Here is a 25820-nt window from a genome sequence, read left to right as displayed (position 1 = left end):
AGAGAAAAGACAGGACACATTAAAAGTTTTTGATACACAATGCAACACATAGTGCCACAAATGTCATGAGGGAATATGGGATTAAAATTCAGTGAACAGGGCCTCCCCGCTGGCGCAGCGGTTGAGCGCTGGGTTGCGAAGCTGCCCGCGGCCTCTGCGGCGCCGGTTCGATCCCCGGCTGCTCCCCGGCCATCGGAGGAGGGTCCCACATGGCGCGCAGACCTCTCCTGCCGCCCGCTGCTCCCCTCAGCAGTGTACTTCGCTCCTTCTGCCTGCTCTGCTCCCCGCTCTGGCTCTGGTGAATTCTCTCACCCTCCCATGCTTCTGACTGTACCCAGTGCTTGTATAAATAAATAAATAAATAAAAATTAATCTTAAAAAAATTTTAAAAAATAAAATAAAATAAAATAAAATTCAGTGAACAAAAGACCACATGTTACAGGATTCCATTCATATGAATTGCCCAGAATAGTTAAATCTCTGGAAACAGAAAGAAGATTATGACTTCGTAGAGTCAAGGAGGGTAGATCCAGAGGGTGGATAAGAGGGTGATAAATAAAGGGTATGGGGTTCTCTCTGAGGTGATAAAATCACCTTAAAGTTGACAAAGGTGATGCTTGCACATATCTGTTAATCCATTAAAAACTATTGTACTGACATTTTTAATGGATGAATTCTGTGGTATGTAAATTGCATCTCAATAAAGTCGTTATTGAAAAATGTAAGCTAATGAAAAATTTGGAAAAAAAGAAAAGCCAAGTAAATGGAAGGAGCAGTAAATACTCTAAGAGCACCATCTTCTTCAGGCCCCCACCTCCAGCCTATGCTCCTTACCAGCTACCCACAAGGAACAAATCTGAGGGAGCCGTGAGATATTCTTGCTTATGACAGTGAAACACAAGTCAAACTCTTCAGAGAACACAGGTGCCTCCTCTCCATCCACTATTGGAGCCCACTGTAGTGTTAGGCTTGATGGGTCCCAGTTCAATCCTAGCAGAAATCTGAGCCTGGAAATTATTGTCCAACTTCTTCTCCAGACAAAAAGGCTTTGGCTGAGAACAACACAAACTCCTGGGTAAGAGTAGAGAGTCAAGCTCTCTGAGGGCCTCTCATAAATAACAAAAAAGATTGGCACCAGGTAGGTCATACCAGAGACTACAGGATTTACAAAGTTCTTCTATTTGAATTTATTTCAAGCAGGCAATAAATAAATGGTTCCATGCTATTTAAAATGGAGAAAAGAGAAGACTACAAACATGTCCTTCTACCTCCTGCCATTTGGTCCATTTCCCCGGTTCCCTTCTCAGAGAAAGATGCAATTGTTCACTTGATGACCCTGGTACCTAGCATATTTTCTTTGGGGCCATCTTCTGAATATTATTTTTGTATAAAGCCAAGTAAATGAATGGAGAAGTTGAAAAACATAATCAGAATGTTATATTGACACTCTTGTAGATTTTCTGAAAGCCGAAAAACAAGAAATGAATAAAAATGAGTTTGCCAAAGTGAACATTTTATGCATCTTTATATAGGGCATATTCCCAATGGGGAAAAATGCACTTGGATAAAATAAAATAAAATATTTATTGAATATTTTTAATTTATGACATTTGTCACAGGCAGAACCCTTACCCTCAGAGAATTATATTCTAAACATTTACTTCTTTGTGTGTCTTTTTCTCTCTTCCTTATTTTCTATCTCTAGTGCTCAGAAGGTAGTTTCAGCTATTTGGTAAGAGCTACAAATATTCTGCCCAAGCACAGACATATAATCCCCCTGGAACCATCCATCTTTCCAAACTGTCTATCTTGGTGCTGGACTCAGTGATTGTGTAGGTCCTTGGAGATACTGCATGACACCAAATAAGATTTCTAAACTAGCCCAAAGAGTCCTGTATTAATGTTAACCTTGAATGACCCAGAAATGACCATTCATCTGGCACCATCAGTCATAACATCAGGGATTCTATCTTCCCATCAGCAGAGTAACCTGGGTCCCTTCACAGAACATGAGAAAGACTGAGCATGTGTGGCAAGTCACAGTTCGGAGAAAGAAGCGATGATGAAATTTCTAGAAAAGACCCAGAAACAAATCCTCAAGAAAGAACGGATATTGTTAAAGATACCACAAGTCCCAGGGTCCTCATTTAGGTAATTGGAGAATATGTGCTTCTAGTTGAAGAGATTGTGGGGATATGAGATGGCTTCAGAGATGATATATAATAAAGTTAGGCTTTGTATCATTAGCTGTATTTTTCTTCAGAACTTGAATTGTGGCTTTTATATACTAAAAATATGAAATGTACGTGTGTCTTATTGTACTCTTTCTCTTGTCAGTAAATGTTTTGCAATGGTAGTACATTGTGTTATTTTTGTTATAGTTTGCTTTGAGAGTGAGTACAGACTGTTGTTGACAAAGTCCTTCCTAAGCGCTGACTGACAGGATCCAAGAAAATATGTGCTAGTTACTCTCCTAAGTGAACCAGGTTATATGCAGAGTGCCTGGATATTGGTCAACAACCAAACTTCTATGTTCAGGGCCAAGAGCCTTTATCACCCATTTCTCTACTACCCACCCACCCAGATTCCCTTTGACCAAATCAACTACCCTATTACCCATTTCTCTATTTGCTGCTTTGGTCTTTTTTTGCCAGGCTATGAATTCATACAGTGCTTTCACTGTCTTTTCTTTTCAAATGTTCTAGAAGTTGATTTGTTTCACAAAACCTCTCTGTCACCAAAACAGTGACAATCTATTCCCCCCCCCATGAAGTGCCCCATTCTCAACAATTTAGAAATGCCCCCAAATGATGCATATTGTAAATATTTACTTTCTGTACATTTGTCTCTGCTTCATGTCTCTATTTTGTTAAAAAATTGTTCTTTGGAGTATGTCCTTTATCGTTTTTGTTCATGGGATACCCATCAGTTGTTCTCAACAAAGTTTCCCCATTAAAGTCACCAGGGAAACTTTGTAAAATTACCTATGCCCAGATCACTACAGATCAATTAGATTAGAATATCTAAATGAAAACACCTGACTGTAAACCAGTAGCTTGTTAGTTTCAGTCTAATTACCTTTTTCCTCCCATCCTGGGGTAAAACTAAAAAACAACTGCTTGAAATGAGGACCCACTTCTTGTACTCCAGTATGTCAGGTATGAAAAACTAAGCAATTATTACTAGAAGAAATTGAAATTGGACCTCCCTGGTGGCTCAGGGGTTAAAGACAGCGCTATCAAGCTATTGCCAGCCGCTACAGCATGAGTTCGATGCTGGCTGGCCAGGGAGCAACCCCCATGGCACAGCAGACCTCTCCTGCCTCGCCTGCTGCTCCCCTCAGCAGTGTATTTCAGTCAGTCTGCCTGTTCTGCTCCCCATCTCTGTTTCTGGTGAACCCTCTCACCACCCCCGCACCTCTGGCCTGCACCCCAGTTCTTGTATGTATAAATAAATAAATCTTTTTTAAAAAGAAATTGAAATTGTCCCCTAATATCACCTGGTAGCATAAAAATCAAGGTCATTATATTACATTCTCACAGTCATGAGTACAGTAAATCTACAATATCTACTTAATGAAAATTAAGAATGAACATCATTATTTATTTATTATCTGCAAAAGAATTGTTTCAATATATTTGTATCAGTTTTTCAGTTCCACTTCTCAAGTTCAAACAGTCTAAAATTATGTAACTGGGTTTGAACATAAAGAACTACTTCTTTGGGTTTAATTATCTAAAAAGGAGAGTAGTGTAGTGCTGCTCACAGATAAGGGAGCATTATTGGACTTGAATTTCAAAAACTGAGATATATATGCTGCCATCAAAACAGATTCTAAATCATTATGACTTAATAAGGACATGAGATTCTAAAAGACAAATTTACTATAATGTGCTTTCATTTCATAAATACAGGCATTCCTTTTCCAATGATGGCTAAGACATAATCTCAGACTTTGGGGTATATGAATAAAAACATACAAATAGCATTATATGAGGCCACAAAATATCTCAGTAAGCAAGATTAGAAAGGCTTACCTAAAGACATCAATGAAGGTGCATAAAAAGTTTTCCAGTGGATTCCCAAGGCAAACACAAATGTGTGAGGCAAATCCATAAGAAAGGGAAATTTAAAAGGATTACTGAACTCTTCAAAGGACAAGAATGAGAAGGGACTGGTGCATGACTTAGAAAGTAGCAAAACATTAAGAGCATCAAAAGACTAAAAGACAGCAAAGGCTCAATGTCCTTTTTTTAAAATTCTTGTCAAAAAGAAAACTTAAAAAGGTAAGCTTTGTTTTTAGAAAGGGTTAGCATGGAGATTCGGAATGGAAACCCAAGAAAGTAAAAAACAAGCAACAGGCAAAAATCAAGGACCATTTTGCAAAAATTCAAGTTTCTGAGTCTAGTGAATTATTATAATCCCCACTATTTGAAAATATTTTTGCTAAGCTCCTACCAATAATCCTGGTAGAATTATGGAGAATGGGAGAAGAATCGGAAAACTAGAAAAAGGCAAGAATTGTCTGAATTTCATTCAGTGAAAAAAAATTATGGGGCCTCCCCTGGTGGCGCAGCGGTTGAGCACTGGGCTGCGAAGCTGCCCACAGCCTATGCAGCGCCGGTTCGATCCCGGGCCGCAGGCAAGGGTCCCACATGGTGCGCAGACCTCTCCTGTCTGGCCTGCTGCTCCCCTCAGCAGTGTATTTCGTCAGTCTGCCTGTTCTGTTCCCCGCTCTGGCTCTGGTGAATTCTCTCACCTTCCCATGCTTCTGACTGTACCCAGTGCTTGCATAAATAAATAAATAAATAAATAAATAAATAAATAGTTTTTACTGAACTCAGGCCATAACAGTGATAGCATTGAGACTTAATCCCTAAGCCACCAGGGAGGCCCTACAATGTTTTTTTAAACAAGCAGTGAGAACAGTGACAAAGCACAGTGGACTTCTGAGCAAATTAATGCACAGTTCAGTGTTTCCTATATTGAGTTAATAAAGTCCAGTCACAGAAATGCAGCTTTCTGCAAAAGCCAATGTTTCAGAATTTTCTATCATATCTGTTTCCTGGGTAGCATTTAGTCTGGGTTGGTAGGCCACTAGTTCCTTCTAAGTAAATATTCTGCAAGAGCTAGTTTAATTAGTAAATTTTACAAACAAATTACTACAAAATACACCTGTTCCTAAATACCCATCTACTTGTCTCTTACATACTTATAAAATGGATGAGCAACTTGTGGGTAAGCAATAGACACATAGCCAGGTGCCATGGGAAAGTCTGTTTTCTGCCTTCTCTGTGATGCCAGGAGAATACTGACTTAGCAAGCTTTTCTAGAAAATTCCCTGTGCAAACAGTCCTTAAGAGAGCTCATCCTGCTGAGGGATTAAACTACCTCAGGAGGAAGAGGGTTCAGGGGAAGGGAGAGGAGGCAATGCACAGTAATGGGCCTCGGTGACTGGCCAGAATTGCAGTAACTAAGACTCAAGACAGAACCTTAGAGGAAAAGAGCACATTCATCTGGGGATCTATTAAATGTATAAACCTTCCCCAACCATATTCTCAAAAGAACAGTCAGTGCAATCCTCTTTTTTTTAAGAAGTTAGATTATGTTATTGTCTCATTCAAAACCTTCCTGTCTCGAACTCTCTCTGCATCCCTAAACTATCTAATATTCCCATTCCTTACCCAACCCCTCTCCATTCATCATCCCTCTGTTCTAATCCCCTCACTCATCTCCTATCTCTTCTCCAGCACACAGGCCTCCTGTTGTTTCTAGAACATCTCAGGTATGGTCTTTAGAGTCTTGTGATTGTTATTCCCTGAGCCTGAAATGTTCTTCCCAATTGGTCTCTTGGCTCCTCCCACATTCCATTCAAGTCTTTGCTCCAAGCCACCTCAGAGCAACCTTCTCAGACCATCCTCAGACCATTCTTCTCAGTCTGTCCTCTATTTAAACTGCAGCATCACCCCCACCCAGTACTCCCTCACCCCTGCCCTGTTGTATTTCACCCCAGAGCACTTATCTCAGGTCCCTATAGGCAATTTACTTGTTATTTTTTATATATTTATCACATTTTTGTTAATATTTATCTCCCCACTAGAATCTGAACCCAATGAAAGCAGACATGTTTTGTCAGTCTTGTTCACTGCCGTATTCCCAGAGTCATGGACAGATCCTGGCACATAGTAGACACTCAAAAAACATACTTTAAGAATACCTGAGTCAATGTCCAGTTGGTCTATAATCTAAAAAAGAAATTAGAACAACTGATATAGATTGTCATACAGAACAAGAAAGCAAGGGATATCGGTACTAAAGAAAGGAAAACATGGCACCTCTTAGTTCTTTCCATTGCTAATATTTTGACTTAAGTATTATACATTATTACACAGATACACACACACGTACTTTCTCCTGCACTTACATACACACACCAAAATTTCACATCAGGCAGTATGTACCCAATTATTTTATTCAAAACAGTTATCTTAGAACATACTTGAAAAACATGTTTTGTGGACAAATGTGGGAAGTACTGAATGATCTCACCTTCTTGGATATTCATAGTGAACATTAATACATTGAAGGATCTGAAAAATCTTGCATGGATTAGCCAGGGTTCTCCAGGGAAACACCACCCTATTACAGATTTGGGTTCCAAGAATGGTTCTAGAGGAATGGAATCTTAAGCTGAATTTTCTGAAATGGCTCCAGGTTTTTGTGAATTAGCTCTCTAATTTATTGTATTTACAGATGCTAATTACTCTGTTTCCATTAGTAAAGGAAAAACTGACTGTCTATAGTGTAATGAGGCTATAGAGATAGGAAAAATGTCAACACTGAATTCTCCAATCAAACAATTACAAGAGGCAAGATTCTGGGTAACTATATGATTTCTTTGAACATTTTGTCAAACTAACACGTAAAATGGGATTGACTGTTCTAATGTTGCTAGACAAAGAGGAGAAAGAAAAGAATGAGTTAAGGAATTTGGATTTCCATCTCAAGCTCTGTCAAAATGACCTGAAAGCTTGTAGGTCTGCCCTGAAAGGCATTCATTTCTTGTGGCTGCAGAACTGAGATTCCTGAAAACAAAGTCCAGCATCTCATCCCACCAGTGGCTGGATTGCAACATAAACTGAATTCCCAAAGCTGTAGGGTATCTACTCTTAAAGAGAGTGCCTTGAGAGGGAAGGAACAGGAATCTGCCCACTGGCATGGGGACATAAGGGAAGCCCCTGACGAATCCCTACATGTTGATGAGTCATTTCTGCCTCTCCACCTGTCACAACAAAATACCAAAGACTGAGTGTCCTAAATATCAGAAATTTGTTTTCTCACAGTTCAGGAGATTAGAAGTCCAAAGTCAAGGTATCACCATGCTTGGCTTCTCCTGAGGTCTCTCCCCTTGCAGATAGTCACCTTCCTACCTTTGCTCTGTGCTCACGCCTCCCTGGTATCTCCTTGTGGATCTAAATTTCTTTTCCATATAGATACCATCATATAAATCCAATATTTTCCTATAAAGATTGGATTAGGGTCCAGCCTAATGGCCTGATTTTTAATTTAACCACAACTTTGAAGGTCCTATCTTCAAATAAGTCACATACTATCGTACTAGGAGTTAAGTTTTTAACATATGTATTTGGGGAGACAAAATTTAGCCCAATACATTGCAATTTTTTAAGTTCAATTTTGTTATACCTCTGTTTCTCAAACATTTAGCAATAACACCCTTTAATTTATAGTTTTAATTACATAATATAATCACTTTAACATTTCTTACCTTAAAGAATATTTCTCACTTTGGGGCCTCCCCGGTGGCGCAGCAGTTGAGCACTGGGTTGTGAAGCTGCCCACGGCCCCTGCGGCGCCGGTTCGATCCCTGGCTGCTCCCCAGCCACCGGAGGAGGGTCCCACATGGCATGCAAACCTCTCCTGCTGCCCGCTGCTCCCGTCAGGAGTGTACTTCAGTCCTTCTGCCTGCTCTGCTCCCCGCTCTGGCTCTGGTGAATTCTCTCACCCTCCCCCGCTTCTGACTATACCCAGTGCATGTATAAACAAAACAAACAAACAAATAAATAAATAAAACATGCCTCTATAAAAAAATAAAAAAAATATTTCTCACTTTAAATATATTTTAACACTAACCTAGATTTCCGTCACAATACAAATAACGGCATTATTTATACAGTATATAAAGTATGGCAATATAATATAGAATTATATAAAATATAGTATATTATCTATAATAATTATATAGCAATATTAACAATATTCTAATAATAGAATTTTATGGCAAACTACTTTTATTCATGTGATTTCTTTTGATTCCTACCTTTTATGAGGTATGTGGGATAAGTATTATTATTCCTATTTCACAAACAAAAGATTGCATGAAGACGTACCACGTTCATAGAGGCAGTAAATTGCTTTTCATGCTGTTCATTTCCATACTTTGTGATAGTTTTTAAATGCTATATAATATAGTACTACCCACTCTTCCTTAACAATATACCGTGACTCTCACTTTATATGGAGTTTTTTTAAGTTATTAAGACAGAATTTGTGCCATATTATTTAAGGACACCGCCTATGGAGCCAATCACTCTGGTTTTAAATCAGCCTTTATGCTCACTGGCGACGTCATCTTGGGAAAGTAATTTAACAACTTGACATTGATAACAGTGTTTATCTAAGATTGTTATTGAGAGGATTAAATGAGTTCATTCATAAAAAGTACTTCAAACATTACCTAGCACATGCCAAATGTTCAATAAATGTTAACTATTACTACTTTTAATGGCAAAATAATATCCTATACCAGGGAAATATAACCATTTTCCTATGGAGTCCAGTTTTTGCCATCTGTTTCCCTTCTGAAAAACAAACAAACAAAAATTGAACAACACTTGGAACTTAAAAGAATCCCAAGTTTCCATGTTGGCACAGATGCCTGGAATAAAGAACTCCAAATACCTCCTGGCCCTGGGTAGGTCCCCACAGCGTGGTGGCCTGATGGTCAGCAGACTTGGTGTGGAAGTCTCCTCAGCACAGGCTATCTCATGGGACTTCGAGTATTTCCTGCCCGTGATCAGCAACATCTTTTCTTGCAGTATTTTGGCAAGTTTTTCCTTGTTCCCAGCCAGAATCAGGAAGTTCAGAAGCAAATGAAAATAAACAATACATTAAAACATTTCTCTCAAATGATTCAAAGTTAAAAAAAAAAGATATTATTCAGCAATATTCAGACTTGGTCAGTATTTTATTTTACTAATCATATTTGTTCTGACTGATGTGCCTATCCTTGTCTTCGCAACAAATACATTTTTGGGGCAGTGATTTCCATTAGCCTTTTTTTTTCTTGAAATATATTCAAGTACAGGTAGTGATTAGACAGGGTTTCTCTACATTTTGCAAAAGGTTACATGCACTTTCATCTCCAACAGTGTTTCATCCTATGCATATTTTTCAAATTATGTCTTATTAATACCACTCTTAGGAATTACTAGTGTTCTGAAGATGAGCATTTTTCCTAAAAATCCCTTCTGTTCATTGCAATGATCATAGCTGAATCAATTGCAAGTTAACACTAAGAAATACTATGTTTTAAAATTGGACTTATCATTTAAGATTCATTTAAATATAGCTCCTTATTGAAACCTTCCCAATATCCCAACTTCATGTGATAGCAAAGAAGATAGTTGTATTTCTCACTCAACTAAGTCCATCTTTTCAATCATCATTTTACTTACCTGTAGTTTCATTTAATTTCTGTGCTTATATCTCCATCTCAGACATTCCCTCTGAGTCTCAGACATTCCCTCTGGGTCTCAGACCCTTATGCCCAACTTCCTACTTGACATTTCTACTGTGAAATCTTAGCAACACAAACTCAATGTAGCCACAGTTGAGTGCATGAGCTCACACACCCTCTACCTCCCTCATAATCTTGTCCTTTTAGAATTCTTTTTCTGTGATTTGGCAATCAATCATCCAGTTATACAAGTCAGAAATCTAAGAATTATGTTTACTATTTCCATCTCTCAGCCCTCATATTCAATTCCTCACCACATATCAATTCTACCTGCTCAATTTCTCTAAAATCTATTGTTCTCTCTACCAATACCATCGTCCTACTCCAAACTACCATCTTTTCTTATCTGAACTATTACAGTGATCGCCTAGTCATTCTTTCTTCCTCTAATCCATTCACCATACTACAACCAAAGTTGTTTTTCAGTATGCAAATCTAATAACATCATCTTCACCTTAATAACCTCCCATGGCTTCTTAATTCTCTCTGAATAAAATCAAACTTTTCAGTCTATCCTATAAAACCCTGACACATCTGCCATCCCATTTCATATCATGCCCTACCACCTGCTTTGTTCTCTTTACTACCATGAGCCTGGTCTTATGCCACCTTATAAGTGCTGTTTTCCTGCCATCGGATCTTTGTGCATGAACTCCCTGTCTGCTTGGATCACTGTACTCAGGGTGAACATGTAAGAGAGGATGCAACCAGAGTACTTCTGAGTGTGAGAAGGGGAGTTGTTACTAATTACATTAGGCCAAGCAACAGGCATAAATCAAGACTTTCCAGGCGAATCAAGGTGTATGTTCACCTTAAATTATTTCCTGTTCATTCACCAGATCTCTGATCAAGTGTCACCTTTTTAGGGAAGCTCACAACAACCTTCCTAGCAAGGTGAAGTCCTTGAAAACTTTAACACAATGTACCTCTTTTGTTTCACTGTTTAAAATTGCAACTTTACATTTAAGCATGATTGTTCTGTCCCATTCCTTCCAGCAGACTGTAAACTCTGTGAGGCCAAGACTGTTCCCAAGTTCTTCACCACTGTGTTGTTTGCCAAAAATGTCATATAGCCTAAATACCATTTGCCAAGTAAAGGACACTAACTCTTTGAGAATTCCCTTTGTCTGTGATTAACACAGCCAACCATCCATTTACATAAGACAGAAATCTAGGAATTATCCTTGATACTTCTCCCTCCCTCAGCCCCAGTATTCAATTCCTCCCCAAGTCCATTTTCTTTGTAGCCTCCTCTCTCTCTCTCTCATCCTCCTCTCTCTCTCATCTGCAGCGCGGGTTCGATCCCGGCCAGCCGGCAAGGATCCCACATGGCGCAGCAGACCTCTCCTGTCGCGCCCTCTGCTCCCCTCAGCAGTGTATTTCATCAGTCTGTCTGTTCTGTTCCCCGTTCTGTCTCTGGTGAGTTCTCTCACCCTCCCACGCATCTGGCCCGGTTCTTGTATAAATAAATAAATCAATCTTTAAAAAAATAATAAACAACAACAAACTTTGCCTTGGTGATATTCTGGATATTAAAAGTATTATCCCAGAAACAAGTAAGTAATGTGCAAGCTTATTCTGATGTTTTCATTACTTAAGGCAGATCCAGTTCACATATGTGTCCTCAAATTATTCCCTTTCTTCTCAATCTTAGTTGGAAGACCTTTTCTTTGTGTACCTTTAAGTTCTTTTACAGCTTCTTGGAATTCTCTTTAGGCATTCCTACTCCTTCTTGTTCAATATCTTTTTTTATTAGACTCCTGTGTTCCTAGTGATTGAACCTTTTTCATTTTCCCTCTGTAAAACCATCAAACAGAAGACTGTCTAGTCTGAGATAAAATCTACCTTACCTGCTTTAGAAAATAAGGCACTGCTATTTAATATTCCTTTTCACAGCATTCACGTCCCAAAATGCATATTTGTCACAGAGTATTTAATAACTCCAAGCTCAAGTTTCAAGATAGTGCAATATTGCTTGGGGTCTTTAACTTGGAGAAATTTCAATTTTCTCTGATTTTGAAACAAACAAAAAGGTTTTTAAGAAGAGAAAAAAAAAACAGAAATTTTTTGACATGGAAGGAAAACTTTATTTTATTCCTTCTGTCGAAAGTTTGGTCTCTGGGCAACTGAGTCCTAATGTCTGTTTCCTACATACAAGGCTCTCTCAGCAACATACAATTCATTTCAACAGATCGGTGGGTGGAAAGACTGCTACTTAACCAGTTCAACACAGAGTCCTTAGTGACTAGACAGAGGCTCAACCTCACCCACAAAGGGAAAGCAGAAGATTGAATCCCCATAAGGGGAAATCTGGGTCTAATCGGCCATCTTGGATCTCACAAAGCTCATTGCAGTCAGAACAGCCATGTCTCGGCCTGAGTAATCTAAACTGGCTGCCTGTACTATCCCATAAATCTATGCAGTGATTAAATTGTACAACCTTCCCCTTCTTCCTTTGGCTAGATAAACATTTGAGGAGAAATAATTCACTTTAATAATTGGGAATAATTGTCTGAAATATTTGAAGCTGACAGCTGAGTGCACCTCAGAAAAATTCCTGTCTGAGATTTGAGAATCTGAGTTCTCTCTGCCTTCATTTTGCAAATTTGCTACAGTGACGTGAATGAGTCACCAAAATGTAAGTTCAAAGGAAAACCTTTCACGAGCGACCCTATTCTTCCATCATATTTGGGCTGCCTCAGGCTTACATCTCCCTTGGCCCTGGTAAGGCCCAGCCATGAATCTTTCTAGTGCTCCCTGCAGTTATTATCACTATCTTCTTCATTCATCTCAGCTGCAACAGGAGCACAGTAGCAACTGCTCTGTCCCCTTCCTACCCCTTTCCCACCCTGAGATGACCTTGACACCATGACTGAGGCCAGAGTCTGGTCCTTGTCATGCGGCCCGTGTTTCAGCCACTGTAAGTTGTCATCGCTGTCAGAGTCTCCACCCTCATTGCCAGTTACATAAGAGGCCACATAACGTCTGCTCCCTCGCACAAGCTTTTATTAAACAGAGACGGCCCGAGAGGCCAAGTGGGCAAAAGGTCCATCCCAGAGCCACGTCCCCTGGGAGAGAGAGTGACTGTCTTAAAACTGCTCAGCTCAGCTCTCTGCCTGCGTTTGGAGTCTTCAATACACAAGGTTGACATCTTGTTTTCAGCTTGAAGGGGCAAAAGAGAAACAGTCCTTTCAAAATATGAATTCCCCTGCTGTTTGTTTCATTTTGGAACACAATAAGAACAGACTGAGGACACGACTCAGAGCTGTCAACGCTTCCTACCCTGCTTCCACAGCACCTTTCTTTTGCCAGAAAAATAGTTGCTTAAGTTAAACAAGGGTCTAATGAATAGTCAAAATAATTGTTTAGCTTGGATATAAGGCCTTAGGTAAATAAATGATTGCCCAAGGCCACGGGCCAGTAAAAGCAGTTCAGCAGAATGCCACTCGTTCTGTTCTGCGGACATCAGCCCAATGGCCGTGGCTCCTTGGGGGACCGTTGTTGCTGAATTATTTCTCTCTTCCAGGAGCTTATTACTCTCAGAAGGGGTGAAAGAAAGAAGTGGTGACAATTTTCTCTGTTAGAAGTATATATTTAAAATACTGATTTTAACCACATTAGCATTTCAAATAAACAGAAGACTCAAGATACAAAATGTTTGGCTTGCTTTTATTTGTTTGGTTTGTTTGTATTTAACTTTACACACTGAAAGATTTCTACCTGCATTGTTAGCCCACTTACAGTTGTCCTGCCTCCTGCCCTACTAGTGTCTTTTAAGGTGACTGGGTTCTGGATCCTTTTTTAAAATAATTTTTCACTATATTTAAAGGTCACCATTAGCTTTATAAGTAATCCATGACCAAGACTTTTTGTTAAGGATAGACAGAATAAGCATTAAAACAGAAACTTTCAGATTTGGGTTTTGTAATTTGTTGTCATTGCTACTGGTTTGTCGTATTTTGTTTGTTTGGGTATCTTTGCTATCAACTTGCTTTGTTGGTATTTGTCTTTTTTTCCCCAAAAGTGGGATTGCATCATAAAAATTCTACTTAATTAAGAGGTTGAGTAAACTAGTTGCCTGGTAATTTTAGTTCTGCCCAATAATATTTTTAATAGTTGCTTCTCATTTCTAACTTAAAAATAATAGATACCTTGTTGATCAGGAATGGGATCTGAATTTCCCACTGGCACAGTCCAGTTCTCCTGGACTGCTACTGGGATAAACAACGTCTATCTGACTGAATCTCAAATTCATCAAGGGGGTAGATTCTCCTAGTATTCAATTTCTGGAAATCATGATGAATTTGGTTTATTTGGTTTATTGGTAAATAGTAATAAGAGCATTCGCTGGGTAATATAAAGTTAATATTTAACTGTTTATACAATTGTTTTATCCTAGCAATGTAGGAGAGTGGTTAAGAATGAGATCTCTGGAGCCAGTTCTGAGCTTAAGCACAAGCACTACACTTACCAGAACCAGGAACTTATACAAATCATCAAACATCCATTGGCTTCAGATTCCTTCATCTGTAAAACAGTCTAATAATGATAATAATAATAATTGGATAGTTAGGTAGATGATATCAGATAATGCATGTAAAATGCTCAGCATAGTCTAAGTATTCAATAAATAAAATCATCATGTATCATCTGATATTTTTATCATTTCCTCACAACAAACTGTGAGGTAAGCAAAATTATTATAATTATGCTAATTAACTTAAATATTAGAAAACTGGAACTCAGAATAGTTACTGATTTGGCTACAATGCCAGGGGGAGAAATGCAGATGCTCTCGGAAACAGGAGTCCCCTCAGTCGGCGTCGCCACACCTCAACTCATCCTGCCAGTATGTCCAGTCACCTCATATTTTCTCTAAACCTGTAGCCTCACATAATGATGGGCCTCTTCTGCCTTAGACTCTCAGGTGGACAAATGGAACAAATTCCAGCTTTAATACCTATACTGATATTATACAGAAGTTTTATGGGAAAAGGGTGGCCTTAGAACTACAAAGTCAGAAGGGATTCTTTGGTAATACTGAGAGAAAATACCTGGGGAGAAGCGATTTTCATTTGATGAGCTTAAGACCCCAGAAGAAGCCCAAAGGGATGAGACAACAGGTCAACAAATCCACAAATCTACAGGTTTTGTAGACCAAATGAATAGTTTTAACTATCATAGTTTTCAAGAATATATCTGTCTTACTGCCAAGTAAAAAAATATAAATTCATTTATAGGAGTGCTGGATTTGTTTCACTATTTTAGCATGCTGTATTTTCTCAATGGCTTCTGAAAGTACAATTTATGTCATGTGGGGTTTGTGATTTTTTTTTTTCATTTAGAAAGAAAGATGTGCATACTCCATAGGCTAAAAACCAAATGAGGAGAGAGCTCTGTCCATGAATTTAACAAGCTAGATTTAAGGACTAGCCCTGCTAATTATAAGTCTAAACACCATAGAATCAGGCAGTTAATTAGTGTCAATAAGTTATCTAAAAGAGTGTCTTAAAGAGACCTGAGCCCTAAACTGGTGCCTAAGAAGGTGAATAGTAGTCCTTCCTTCTCTTAAACTTTGCTTTCTCCCCTGAAAAGCAAGAATAGTGACTCTCCTAACAAGAACATTGTGAGAAGGAAACCTGAACTCCTGTTTATAACAGCACTATTTACAATAGCCAAGATATGGAAACAACCTAAATGCTCCAGAACAGAGGAATGAAACAAGAAGATTTAGTACATATGTCCAAAGGAATACTACTCAGCAATCAAAAAGATAAATTCATGCCATTTGCAGCAACTTGAGTGGAATTGGAAGGGGTTATTCTAAGCAAAGTGAGCCAGAAGGAGAAAGATAAATATCAAATGGTTTCACTTATATGTGGAATCTAGAGGAACCAAAGAAAGGATCAAACTAGACAAACTATAAGACTGACTCTTGAAAGCAGACCATAGATCTAGACACTCACAAGAAGGGAAGGAGTAGAAGATAGTAGAGAACAAGGAAGGAATGGAGTATGGTGGAGGACTGTGGGCATTTTGGTGGTGGAAAAACTCTGGTGACCACACTTAAGGGGCGATATCCTATACTGTGAAAAAATAAAAAGGATGTCTTAGAAAAATAAAATAAAATTGTAAGGAACTAATGAGATTAACAGAACAGAGATGTTTGCAGAAGTGTTTTGTGAACTCTTTAAACATTATAAGCATAGGGTGTTAAACACAAACAGGGGAGGAGAGGAAAACCCTTTGATTCTTCCCAGAATCTTTCATCTAACTATTCAATCTCCATCCCCATGAGTTTATCAAATGCTGACAGCATTCCCTTCTTTGATGTCTGGTTATATTCACATTTTTAAATGTACTTCTCCTTTTCTCCTCCTCCCACTTCATTATATTCCATGAATTATAAAATCCTTTCATATCAGTATGGCACTACTATATCAAGTTACACAGAGTATTTAAAAGACAACAATGTAAAAATCAAAGCCAGACTAGACTAAGGGCTCCCTGCTGGCTGATTATAATCCCAAGTACAGTCAAGGCCCATTTGTGAGGGATGTTTTAAACACTGTCAACACTGTTACAGCTGGGGAGGATCTCACCCACACCCTGGAGAACTCCAGCAGGTAGGAAGGGAGAAGAGAAACTCTTCCTCCTCTCTGCTCATAGGCTGCTGTCCCAGTGCCACCTTATTTCTGGGAAAGCATGGTTTATGGGAGCAGATACATTATTCCTAGAATTGAAACCTTCCCTGATTCAATCCTTCCAGAAATATATTGGATGTCATGAATTGTTACCTCTCCTCTGAATCCACGTTATACCTACAATTGGCAAATTTGATCTTTATGTCAGTTCTTGTCCACAGAGGATATTCACTTAGAGTTGGCTAAGTACCAGACAACACATAGAGCAGGATGGAGAAATGGAAAACACTTAATATGCATGACCCCAGTTTGCAGAAGTGTAGAAGGATGTCAAACCAGCACTTACTGCCAGACAGCAAGAATGTTATTTTAGATTTGAAGTGAGGCAGGTTTATCCAAGGTCTACCTTATGCTAAAGTCCATGCTCTTTCCATTCTATTTTATTACCTCTTTTGATTGGGAAGCCAGGATATATGCCAAAAAGGAGAGTAAACACAGATGTTAAATGAAGCCTACAAATAAGCCTTAGAAAGTCATGGCACAAGGGTGGCTGAGTGTCCAGTACCTAAGATGAAGCTCACATTCATCTGAGCAGATTTGAGAGCAGATCAATGTTATATCCTGACCACAAGGATGATGGAAACCGATCAAGTATTGGTTGTACGGCAACCAAGAGAAATAACACTGTGGTTGATTAAAACTTCCTTTAAGAATGAAAGTGATCATCTTAGCACACCATTTGTCCTTCCAGATTAAGTTGATTCATTTGGAGCAAGTTGCTTCTTTTAAAAAAAAAAAAAAAGATTTATTTATTCATGCACACAAGAACCAGGGTACAGGTCAGATGTGTGGGAGGGTGAGAGGATTCACCAGAGACAGAGCAGGGAACAGAACAGGCAGACTGCCTGAAGCACACTGCTAAGGGGAGCCCAGAGAGGTCTGCTGCACCATGTGGGTATCTCTGTGGCCGGCGGGGATCGAGCCTGCACTGCGGAGGCTAAGGACAGCTTCACAGTGCTGCACTCAACTGCCTGTACCACCAGGGGAGGCCCTGGAGCAAGTTGCTTTTAAGTTAGCCCTGGAAAGTATAAAAAGACTATGGAAACTTTCAAATTACTAAAATTTTCATGGACTCATCTTGCAGACAAATATGAAGGGACCATTTCATTTTTTTGAGGAGTGCCAAGTTCATACACCTCACATTCATTAAATATCCCTTCTCACTTAGTGCTCTCTTGAGCTAAGTGAATGGAAACCTTTTTCTCCTGACATTTGGTGTTGGTTCCAGTGACATAAGTGGTTAAGAAGATTTACAGAGGAAAAGCGAATACACTTGGCAATGTTTTCAAACACTTGTTTGGATTTTCTGTTTTCTAGGAGATGTACGACTAAGGGGTCAGACGGGGGTTCCTGCTGAACGCCGCGGCTCCTACCCATTCATTGACTTCCGCCTACTTAACAGTGAGTAATCAAGTGTACCTGGAAAGGAACAAATGTTTTCTTTCAAAATGAAAAAAATTCTCACTTCCCTCTGAACTTCAAAACCCTCAGAGGTCTGCCTTACTTCCTTCTGCTCTTCCCTCCCACTGGCACTTAACCCTTTGTCTTTAGGTTTCTTCATTCCCTAGTGAAGTAACCTTGGCTCTGCTCTACCTCTCAGAGCTTTAGTGAGGAGTAAGTGAGATGATGTCAGCTTTAAACATGTAAATCTTAAAAACCACGAAACCCTATACAAAGAGGATATTCCTTTCTTGGTCCAAGGACTGGACTAGCTGAGATTCTGTTTTCTTTTGAAGATCCCACAGGGAAACCTAGTCAATGGCTTCCCTTAGTAACCTGGTCACTATCTAGTTCTCACTCCTTTGTCTAATTTAAATCCCTAAGGTCCTTTCTTGCAGTCCTGGTAAAACTCTTCACCATAGCCAAGGCTTTGCGTCTGCACCTAGTTGCTTCCCCATTGTAACTACCAAGGAAGTTTATTTATTTCTACCTTTCCCTTTCATGTGCTGCTCCTTATTCAGAGCTTTGCTCATTCTCTGATGCCTAATTCTCTTCATCTCAAGTTTCTTTGGAAATCCATAACATTGATCAGCACCCTTCACATTTACTATCTTCTAACTGTCAAAACCATCCTTCACTTTGGACTAGGAGGAAAGGGGGAGAAAGCGGATAAATTTCACAATTTGCTCCAAGGTTTTCAGTGTTTGGTTCTCCTATCACTCCCCATCTATAAATTTCAAAGTGCTGGGTTGCACCCACAGAGTATTACTTTCCTTTGGCATAAACAACTTCAGCTAAAGAGGTAATTTAATTTACCTCAACCCCTGAAAATTACAAGGAGAAATTAGAGCTTGCTATTTCTGATCCTTAGATCTTCAAAAGGCCAGTAGGAGATGGACATGTTTGTATTTCTCCTGGCTTGTTAACCTCCCATATCAATGTGCAATATCTATTTTCTCAGCTTTTTCAGGGACAAAAAGACATGGAATAGCTCTTTCCATACCAGAGATACCTCCCCCACTCTGATCACCCAAAATGCCTTCTAGACGACAGTTAAGGCACTCACGGACCAGTGCAATGCTGGATATAGCCTGTAGGGAGCGCTGACAGGATCTCCTTTAGCCTCTTTTCAACAGTAGGTAGTATATCATCATTTCTAATACAAGGCATGAATAGGAAAATGGGAGATAATTCCCTTTATAATTCCAAGGTCCCTAATGATACTTTATTTTCATTTATCATAGTGTTTTTTTTTTCAATTTTCTAGAGGCATGTCTTATTTATTTACTTATTATTTGTTTGTTTGTTTGTTTTATACATGCACTGGGTACAGTCAGAAGCGCGGGAGGGTGAGAGAATTCACCAGAGCCAGAGCGGGGAGCAGAGCAGGCAGAAGGACCGAAGTACACTGCTGAGGGGAGCAGCGGGCGGCAGGAGAGGTCTGCTCGCCATGTGGGACCCTCCTCTGGTGGCCGGGGAGCAGCCGGGGATCGAACCGGCTGCAGAGGCTGCAGGCAGCTTCGCAACCCAGCGCTCAACCACTGCGCCACCGGGGAGGCCCACATTTATCATAGTGTTAATAAGCAACAGAAATTGCTAATGGACGGTATCTTTGCAGGAGAAATTATGGGATATTTAACCATGCACATCATAGGTTTCTGGAATATTTGGGTGTTTTTTATGATTAGTTTATTTTAATTTTGTAAGAGGAAAAATATATAAAACATTAAACAGAAACTCCGTGCAGATAATATTTTGCTGTATTTTGTTTACTATCTAACAGATCATCTGCAAACAGTTGCCATTTGTCACTCTGGCACCTCTAGGGGCTTTCTAGCTCCGGGGTTCAAGCCCAGCCTCCTTTTCCTGGCTGGGGATGCTTTCTGCCCCTCCATCTCCTTTGCACCTGCCTATTACTCATGACCCTCTACCTATTGAGTGACAGTGTTGGCGATTCATCCTGTGCTCTCTTCTCTGCTCAGCATCCCAGTCTGGATAACTTTCACTCATGTCTTTATTAGTCACACCTGCAAGCAAATATTAATTTGCTTCATATAGTGGCCTCATATTTTCCCTCTGGATAAATAAAACACCTCCCTAAATAAACTGGGTGATCATAAAGGACATTCTGTCTACACCTGCTGACGTCCCAATAACTATTGTTCACTTACCAATTAGCTTTAAAAATTATATCAAATTACTATAAATGTCAAGCATTCCCTATGTTTTGCTGAACGGCTCAGATAGGACTGCTGTCCTCTGAGCCTTTTACCTGTTTGTGGTATTTATGGCCAGTGTTACTGTATACTGCCTCCTTGTACCTTGTTAGTGAATTGAAACTAAATGCCAAAGCATTACTGGCATCGCTCTGCAGGTTTCTTTTTTTTTTTTTTTTAATTTATTTGTTTGTTTTGTTTATACACGCACTGGGTACAGTCAGAAGCACGGGAGGGTGAGAGAATTCACCAGAGCCAGAGCGGGGAGCAGAGCAGGCAGAAGGACCGAAGTACACTGCTGAGGGGAGCAGCGGGCGGCAGGAGAGGTCCGCGCACCATGTGGGACCCTCCTCTGGTGGCCGGGGAGCAGCCAGGGATCGAACTGGTGCTGCAGAGGCCGCGGGCAGCTTCGCAACCCAGTGCTCAACCGCTGCGCCATCGGGGAGGCCCGCTCTGCAGGTTTCTTAGTCTGCAGTGAAGGCAGCTTGTCACCAGACAGCACAAAGTTGTGTGGACACCACATTATATCCAGCACATCATGAGCTGTAACCGATATGGTTCCTCCTACTACTTTGTATACAGTTTTTTTAAATTCTTTTTATCTCACTCACATTCTTGCTGTCATTTGCCTGCATTGTTAGTATGTGCTTTCAGCCTAAAGAGACACATTTTAAACATAACTGTATAAAAATTTAAAAATAAACTCCTAAGGAACATTTTGGAACCTTCTCCTACAACTTTTATTTTTACTAACTGATTCCAATTCTCCATGATAAGCACCACACTCGTTTAAAGTGATTTTTATATCTTTTACCTTATTTTTGAGTCAAATTTTTCCAAGTAGTGGCACAGACCCAAGACTTCATTTCCCTCAGGTGCTTGCAGTTCTGCTCTCTCTCCCAAATCTAATTAGAATCTAAACTATGACTTTTAAAAAAATTACAGGAAAAACTGAATCACCACAGTTCCATTCCCTATGTCCACACCCCTGCAGCCCTCCTTCTAAAGTGCTTAGTGAAACTGTGTAGCTGCCACTCCTGTCCAGGGTGTCCCCAGTTGTCTACCCCAACTCCCTCCTGTCCATAGACCTTCAAGGACTGGAATGTATGTAACAAAATCATGCATGAAGAAGTAAGACCCACTGTTCTCCATGGGCCACATCAGCCACAGCCCAATCACAGCAAGACAGGAGACATCAAAATCAGTATCTAAGATAACTTTCCAAAGTTTCTAGATATTAAAACAGGTAACTAGAACAGGGGGAAGGAAGACACCCAATCTGTGCCCCAACCTGACCTCACAACCACGCCCATTCGTTTACACATCTTCTCTGCGTGCTCCTCTCACTGCAATGGTGGAGTATTTGCCACAGAGACTCTATGTCTCACAAAGTCAAAAATACTTACTCTATGGCCCTTTCCCAACAAAAGGAAATAACCCCTAAGTTAGTTTTTTTTTTTTAAGAGTTAAGAGGGCTTTATAACATCTCCCTGGCATCTTCAGTCCAGTCTCTTTTGCTTTCCTTTGTGATATGCTTGCTTTCAATTCTCACTGCCAGCACTTTTAAGAATAGACTCACACTGACTAAATTTACATGAAACAGAAGTATAAACAGAAAGGAAACCTCTTTTGCTGATCCAGATTTTAAAATCCACAATATTAATTTTAATTGCACAGATGCTCTCCCAGAATAGTTGTCCCTTTCGCCATATTTTTTGAGGGTACTGTACTACCATGTCCATGTACTGCCCATGTTTACATACAAGGTGATAATATATACCTGGTTTTCTTGGCATAGTCCTAGTTTGTATCTGTTACCAAGCGTACTTATCTAAAATACCATCTTTCACTACCAGAGTTCTCTGATTTGGACAATAAATATCAAGGTCAACTAATTATATCACAAGAGTACTTCAAATAATATCCTTCAGGTGTAACCTGCATTTCCAGGAATAGATCAGAAAACCGTCCTCATAAGAGATCCTCCCATCCTCTCTACTGAGAATTATATAAGATAAAGTTACTTATTACAGCCAGTTTCATTTTCTGTTTGTTTTATATAATTTAGAAAATAGGCATCTGTATAAATTTCTAGAAACTTGTCTGGATAAGTAACAAGAAACTATGGCTTCAGTGCCGATGTGTTGAAGGGGATCACAGATCTTTAAGGACGAAAGTCATCTTTACACCTAAGTATGGGAGAGACAGAACAGAGTGAGGGAAAAGGCTGGCCGTTATGACTGTTCTATATCAGGTCTGCAACAGAACTGAAAGAGAGCAAGAACAATGGAATTATAATTCTTTCTTTTATTAATGCTATGGGGGGGGATGGAGACAGAAGAGAGAAGGTAGAAAGTAGTGTTCATGGAGCTACCATATGACCCGGCAAGTCCACTCCCAGGAATCTACCCAAAGGACACAAAAATATTGATTCAAAAGAACACCTGTACACCTATGTTTATTGCAGCACTATTTACAATAGGTAAAACCTGGAAACAACCCAAATGCCCAAAATAGATGACTGGATCAAGAAGATGTGGTACATCTTGGAATATTATTCAGCAATCAAAAAAGAAAAACTTGGGCCTCCCCTGGTGGCGCAGCGGTTGAGCGCTGGGCTGCGAGGCTGCCCACAGCCTCTGCAGCGCCAGTTCGTTCCCCGGCCGCCGGCGAGGGTCCCACCAAAAAAAAAAAAAAAAAAAAACTTCATGCCATTCGCAGCAACATGGATGGAACTAGAAGGAATTACGCTCAGTGAAATAAGCCAGAAGGAAAAAGAAAAATATCAGATGGTTTCACTTATAGCAGGAATATAGGGGAACCAAACAAGACATCAGTGTAAAAAAATAATAACAGTACAAAAGACAACAAAGCAAAAATGGACGATTATAAACCAGAGACCTACTGCAGGGGAGGAGGAGGGAGGGGATCAGAGGGAGGGAAGGAGGAGCACAGGGCACTGAGGTGATGGTCACTGGTGCACTGGTGAGGGAAACTCTATGGGGACTACACCTGAGGGGGTGGGGGAAGCAAATATTGTTTAAAAATGAACAATGAGGTAAAAAATTGTAAAAATTAATTTAAAAAAAAAGTAGTGTTCAGAGAGATGTGTCGCCACAGAGGTGAAAATCACAGAAACAATTGCAATTTTCTGTAGAGCAGGTGGCTACCTCGTCCCTTCTATATCTCTGTCTCCTGGTTAATATAATCAAGTAACCTCTGTGGATAATGAGGAGGTGGAGATGTTCCCGTGGCAACCATTTCAAGAGCAACACAATGCTGCTTCTACACAGGCACACAGAGGAAATGACATATAATGCTAAGGTTCCCAGTGATTGTGCAGCTTGAGAGAATGCAACAGTTTCAACTAGAGGGTTCAGGGCACCAAATATCATCTACCACAGAGACCATGGAGCGCCAGACCAGCCCACGGGCTTTGCACTAGTAGGTTAATTGGCTATTTGGCTTTTCCTGTCTGTTAATTTGCTTAACTTGATCTTTAAAGCTCGGTTCCTCCTCCAGAACCACCTCTCCAGGCTTATTTATTAGCACAAGCATGAGCTACAAAAATATTGTCCTTTGCTCATTATTTCCAAAACAACTACTATATACAAGCATATATATTTTTTAAACTTTTTATGAGAAAGTAACCCAGAGGCTCAAATGCTTTTATGAAAGTTGCCATCTAAAACATACTCTACCCTGCAGAAATTCTTTCTTTGACATATAAAATATATTTATGAAAAGACTGTGAACCAAGAGCCAACCAGCATATTCCAAATCATCTGTGCCTAAGTGATATCCCCCTATAAAGATAGAGGGGCAGTTCACTTATAAACTGTTTTCAAGCAGGGAATTCCTAGCAAGTAGTGACATCCTTTCTGAAATTTTCTGAAAGTTATCTTTTGATGTTACCTATGAAAACCACACAGAATGTAAAGACTCCAAACTAAAATTTTAGGCAATAAGATGTTTAAGGATTCAAATCTGCAACTAGTAAATAAATAAGTTCTGGATAGGTAATGGTGGCACTGTAATTATTGTCAACAAAACTGTATTATAATAAACTTCAAAGTTGCTAAGAAATTAAACCTCAAGTGTTCTCAACCCAAAAGAGAAATGACAATTATGTGGCAAGATAGAGGTGCTAGGTAACAGTGGTGAAAATCATAAAATCATATTGCCATAGAGAGATGTATCCAATCATCTTGTATGTCTTAAAGTTAAACAATGTTATATGCCTATTATTTCTCCATTCAAAATTGAAAAAAGGAAATAAAAACATCCTTTAAAAAATTTTTACAGGGGTTATTTAGAAGGCATGATATTCTACCCTTCCCCCACCCCAAACCCCTACTCCCAGCCCTTTCTCCAAACAGAGAAGGCTCTGGTTGGGACCAGTTCAGACTTCTTTTGAGTGCCAAAGTTAACACCCCACAGGTTCTAAGTCCAATCTTTGCCTTCCTCTAGAAGAAAGCAAGGCCTTGCCTGCAGTTGTAGAGTCTTCTGACTCATCTGGATGAAGCTCTATGATGGGCTCTCAGGGTTTCTGCAATTTTCTGCTACTGGTTCCCTGCACCTCAGGTGCAGATAAGGACCAGCAGAGTGGTGAGCCACCATAATGCCACTGTGCTGCAGAAGACAGAGTTTATAGTGTCCTCACTGAGTCACTCATTCCATTGAGTCACATCCTCCATTGATGTCACTATTCATCAATGCCCATCAATAGATCACCTCCTGGGGCCAGTGATGTACCAGGTGCTGGAAATACAAAGATGAATAAGACATGGTTCTTGCCACAGAGGAATTTACAGGAACATAGCATATATATTTTGATGGGGCATGATACATGTAATAACACATGCATGTAAAATAAATGTAGGGCCTCCCCGGTGGCGCAGCGGTTGAGCGCTGGGCTGCGAAGCTGCCTGCAGCCTCTGCAGCGCCGGTTCAATCCCCGCCCGCTGGTCAAGGGTCCCACATGGCGCGCAGACCTCTCCTGCCGCCCGCTGCTCCCCTCAGCAGTGTACTTCGGTCCTTCTGCCTGCTCTGCTCCCCGCTCTGGCTCTGGTGAATTCTCTCACCCTCCCGCGCTTCTGACTGTACCCAGTGCTTGTATAAATAAATAAAAAAATAAATCTTAAAAATAAAATAAAATAAAATAAATGTATACATAAGAAAATTGTATGTGTATGTAGAATTCAGAGGAGAGAGTGATTAACTTTGGGGACATTAGAGAAGGGAGTAACTAACTCATCTTAGTAAATTGAAGAAGACAGTCTGAAGCAATTAAAGCATGAGCAGTCACTGAAGCAGCAAGGGAGTGAAGGAGGGCTGCAAGCTAAGTCCAAGTTTTAAAGCCAGTCTAAATTATGCTTCAAGACCTTAGGAACCAGGAAAGAGCTGTCAACAGTTCTTTTCAACTAAGTATAAATTTAATAATAGGATAAGATATTCAAGTGGGAACCAAATAAAGACATCAGTAGAAATCATTCTATATATCTGGCTGTCTAGGGGAAACCATATTAAAAAAAAGAAACACATTTTACATTCTAGAGCCATTGCTTTCTGTTAAACTGGCTGATGTCATTTAACAGATTTATTTTTTATCTGACTCATGAAAAACAGAAAAGTGAATCAAGG

General features: G+C 39.8%; 1 protein-coding gene across 2 annotated transcripts in view; it reads left to right on the top strand.

The window, feature by feature from the left end:
- PDE7B (phosphodiesterase 7B) overlaps positions 1-25820 on the top strand; it is a gene marked incomplete at both ends in the record, with an annotated part of 194650 nt that overhangs the window by 101007 nt on the left and 67823 nt on the right. For both annotated transcript variants that reach the window (XM_084227958.1, XM_084227957.1), the window contains one exon: positions 17839-17922. In XM_084227958.1, the coding sequence (XP_084084084.1) occupies positions 17839-17922 (84 nt within the window). The remainder of the gene's footprint in view (positions 1-17838; positions 17923-25820) is intronic.

This window comes from Talpa europaea (genome assembly GCF_964194135.1).
Source record: "Talpa europaea genome assembly, chromosome: 2".
NCBI classification, from domain to species: Eukaryota; Metazoa; Chordata; class Mammalia; order Eulipotyphla; family Talpidae; genus Talpa; species Talpa europaea.
Note: the sequence above shows the minus strand (reverse complement) of the source record. Positions and strands in the feature narration are given on the sequence as shown.